General features: G+C 62.8%; 1 protein-coding gene across 1 annotated transcript in view; it reads left to right on the top strand.

Annotated features, from left to right (window-relative positions):
• The first annotated feature begins 1814 nt into the window (after positions 1-1814).
• Positions 1815-3806, top strand: part of LOC101621938 (solute carrier family 2, facilitated glucose transporter member 5) — a 9523-nt gene continuing 7531 nt past the window's right edge. The window contains 2 exon segments of the mRNA XM_004679309.2: positions 1815-1943; positions 2781-2941. Of these exon segments, the coding sequence (XP_004679366.2) occupies positions 1815-1943; positions 2781-2941 (290 nt within the window).

Genomic DNA, 3806 nt, shown 5'->3' with positions numbered 1-3806 from the left:
CCCAGCCAGCTCCCCTGCTGAGCTGCGCTAAGGACTTCAGACCTCAGGCCCATCAAAGCAGAGAACGGGCAGGAGGCGGCCGGGCTGAAACCGTGGCTGCATGGCTGGCTGTTACCGCGGAAAGAGCAGAGGGAAACATTTCATCCGTATTTTCTGTGTCCACCCCTCCCTTCTTCCCCTCCTTCTTCCCTCCGGCCTCCCTTCTCCCTCCCTGCCACAAAACCAAGCAACAGAAGCACTACAGGGAGGCACCCTTGCTTTGCCCACCACTGTACCCCCACTCTTAGGCCCCAGCCCAGCCCCTGTAGCTAGATGAAGCAGCGCCCAGAGTGGTCAGTGCCCAGAGCGGTCATCACCCAGAACGGTCAGTGCCCAGAGTGGTCAGCGCCCAGAGCGGTCAGTGCCCAGAGTGGTCAGCGCCCAGAGCGGTCAGCGCCCAGAGTGGTCAGCACCCAGAGCAGTCAGCGCCCAGTGCAGTCAGCACCCAGAGTGGTCAGCGCCCATAGTGGCCAGTGCCCAGAACAGTCAGTGCCCAGAGTGGTCAGTACCCAGAGCAGCCAGTGCCAAGAACGGTCAGTGCCCAGAGTGGTCAGCGCCCAGAGAGGTCAGCGCCCAGAGTGGTCAGCGCCCAGAGCAGTCAGCGCCCAGGGTGGTCAGCGCCCAGTGCAGTCAGCACCCAGAGTGGTCAGCGCCCATAGTGGCCAGTGCCCAGAGCAGTCAGTGCCCAGAGTGGTCAGCACCCAGAGCGGCCAGTGCCCAGAGCAGTCAGCGCCCAGAGTAGTCAGCACCCAGATTGGTCAGCGCCCAGAGCGGTGCCTGCTGCAGCCCCGGAACTGCTCCCCTCTGGGCTCTGTCACTGCGCCCCCGTCTGTAACCTGCTCCCCACCCCGGCCCTCCTGGGGGTGGTGGGTGAGCCTGGGCCAGAGCCACAGGCCCGGGCTGCTGCCTGGTGCCAGGCTCTGCCAGCCTGGGCAGGAACACCTGCCCTCGCGCTGTGTCGCTGCCTGGGGGAGGGAGACGGGGGCCAGCTCGCCGGTGCCTCTGCTCGCACCCCACCGAGGTCCTGCTGGCGCCTCGGGGACCCTGGCCAGGCGTCCTCTTGGGCAGCTTCTACACCTCATTTTGCTGGAAGTCAGTCTCCGAGAACCTGTGACATTAAGTGAGGACGTAAGTGAGGCGCAGGACAGGGCGTGCAGGGGGCTCGGAGCTCCCGGCGGCCGCCCACCTGGGGCCCGCTGTTCGCCTCACTTCACAGATGGCGAGACTGGACAGGAAGCTAAGCCGTGGCCCGCGCCGCGGACACTGCGGGCCCGGCGGAGTCTCCCTCTGCCTGTGCTCCCCGCTCCCGTCTTGCCGCGGAAGAGCGTCTGACTACGTGCTCGGCCCCTCCTGTGGCGGCAGGGCGGTGGCCTGCATGTGCTGGACTCCCTAGCACTGTGTACTGAAATGTTTCCCTTTGTGCCACCCGCCTGGTTCAGCCAAAGTCCAGGGGCTACGGAGACTCAGCCGGGACCTGAAATGATCAAAACTGTTCCCCTTGTTTCTCGTAGAAGTTCGGGGTGGTGTGTGCTGCAGCAGGTGGCCCAGCAGCCCAGGGCAGGACGTCCCAGAGCCGCGTGGGGTTCAGCGCCTTGCTGTGTCTCCTGCCCCCGGGGCTCTCACCCCAGGGCGACCCCCACTGTCCTGGTGACATTTGGGGCGCACAGTGCCCGAAGCGCTGAGTCGGCGGTGCTGGGCAGGGCAGCGCGCACCGTGAGCCCCCGTTTGCGAGCTCTTCCTGCGAGACTGTGAGGGTGTCGGGGTGTCCCAGCCCCATGCTGCCCTGACCCCCCCTCTCCCCGCAGAGGCTGACCCTCGTGCTCGCCCTGGCGACCCTGACCGCTGCCTTTGGGTCGTCCTTCCAGTATGGGTACAACGTGGCCTCCATCAACTCCCCTTCTGAGGTGGGTCGCTGGGCGAGTGGCACCCCCATGCGCGGTGGGCTTGGGGTAACCGTTCCAGGCAAGGTCAGCGTGGGGCCATGCCGTGGGTCGTCCCGGGACGGGCAAGGAAACACCCCAGGGACGCCCGGGACAGCCTGTTGGGGGCAAAGGCCATCGGCCCGTGCCCGCTGGGCTCTTCCAGGCCCCACACAGCGGGGCGCGGTGGTCATCTCCGCCTCCTCATACCCACGGGAGGCCCAGCGTGACCAGGTGGGCTCAGAGGCCGGCGCGGGCTGAGGCCCCACAGGGGCTGTGGGGAGGAAGAAGGAGCGTGGCGGCTGCTGGAGAAGCCCAGTCGGCAGAGACACAGGGCGGGGTCCCGCCCTCTCCGCTGAAGAGCCGAGGGGGCAGGTCTTGCTGGGACAGAGGTTTGCCCGTACATACCTTTTCCGAAAGCCACCCCCACCTGGCCTTCAGAGCCCCTAAAGCTGGCTTTGGCCAAGACAGATTTGGGGTGGCAGGTTTTTTGCTCCCCTGTAGGCCCATGGCGCGGAGCCTCCACTCGTCAGGAAGCCAGGCCCGGACTCAGGGGGCTGCCCTCTAGGAGGGGCCTGCTCTTCCTTGCTGGGGGGCCATCGGGGGGGATGAGTCCTTCTAGAGCGAGAAACGGCCCCGGCAGTTTGCGATCGTGGCTCGCAGCCGCCCCCACCCGCCTCCCCTTTTGCCCGACGAGTCTTGTCCTCTCCCCTTCCCTCCGCTGGGCGGCGCGGACGCCTGGGCCCTGGCGCGGACCAGGACACTTGGCTCTTTCTGGCAAACCAGTTACACTCTGTGGGGCCGGTCTTGCTTCCTCTGCAGATCATGAAGGAGTTTTATAACAGCACCTTCTACGACAGAACAGGTGACTACCTGAGCGAGTTTTCTTTGACGCTGCTGTGGTCTGTGTCTGTGTCCATGTTCCCCTTCGGAGGCCTCGTTGGCTCTTTCTTGGTGGGCCCCCTGGTGAATAAGTTTGGCAGGTAAGAGGAGGCGGATTTTCGATTCCCAGATCTCATAGACCCCATCAGCTCTAAACCCTTAGCGCAAGACGAGGCGATGGCCACCACGGCGACTCCTGCGTCCTGATGTGGTGGTAAGAGACTTAGGTGTTGACAAAATCGTTGGGGTATACATAAGGCTCCGTGCCAGAAACGGGGGTGATGGGTCTATAGGCTCTTGGGTGGCTCCGGGGATAGCAGACGCTTCCAAGCTCAGGCTAACTCCCACGCTTACCACTGCCGTGGGAGCGTTTTTCTTACCTAAACCAAGCCCCAGTTTGCTCCTCTTTTTTTCAACCTGTAGAAAAACCAAACTCCAGGTGACAGGGCCCAGATGTCAGCCGCAAAGATCATGGCGTGGTGTGTTCTCGCCCCCTATTCTGACACTAAAATGAGCTAACTGGTCCCTTCGCTTACTTGGGGTCAGGACATGGGCAAACTTTAGCCCAGATTTAACGCCCGTAAGGCTCTCAAGGGGCCCATCAGCCCTTTTGATGTAAAACCGTATCATGAAGGCCACCCAGAGCTTGCATCTAAGTCTAAAAATATCATGGATTGTACATCTGACTCCAAAAATGTCCTCGGGACCTTGCACGCCCCGTGTAAATTGTGGGAGCGTTGAAGAGCTGCCTGTTGTAAGCAGAGCATAAGGCTCCCCAGCTCTGCAGTGAACACTTGGGGCTGAGCAAGATCAAGCCCTGTTCTCAGCCATAGACTTGGCTCAGGAGTCAGGCCAGAGCCCAGAGTCTGGCTGCTTACCCGGGACTTCGTAAAGGGGTGCCCTTTTGATGGAAGATGGAAACACCCAACTCTGCTTGGGACAGAAGGACCTCAGGGCCTCCCGGGA

This window comes from Condylura cristata, unplaced genomic scaffold, assembly GCF_000260355.1.
Source record: "Condylura cristata isolate star-nosed mole 26May11 unplaced genomic scaffold, ConCri1.0 scaffold00008, whole genome shotgun sequence".
Taxonomy (NCBI): Eukaryota; Metazoa; Chordata; class Mammalia; order Eulipotyphla; family Talpidae; genus Condylura; species Condylura cristata.
The sequence above is the reverse complement of the archived record's forward strand: the minus strand, read 5'-3'. Positions and strand labels throughout refer to the sequence as shown.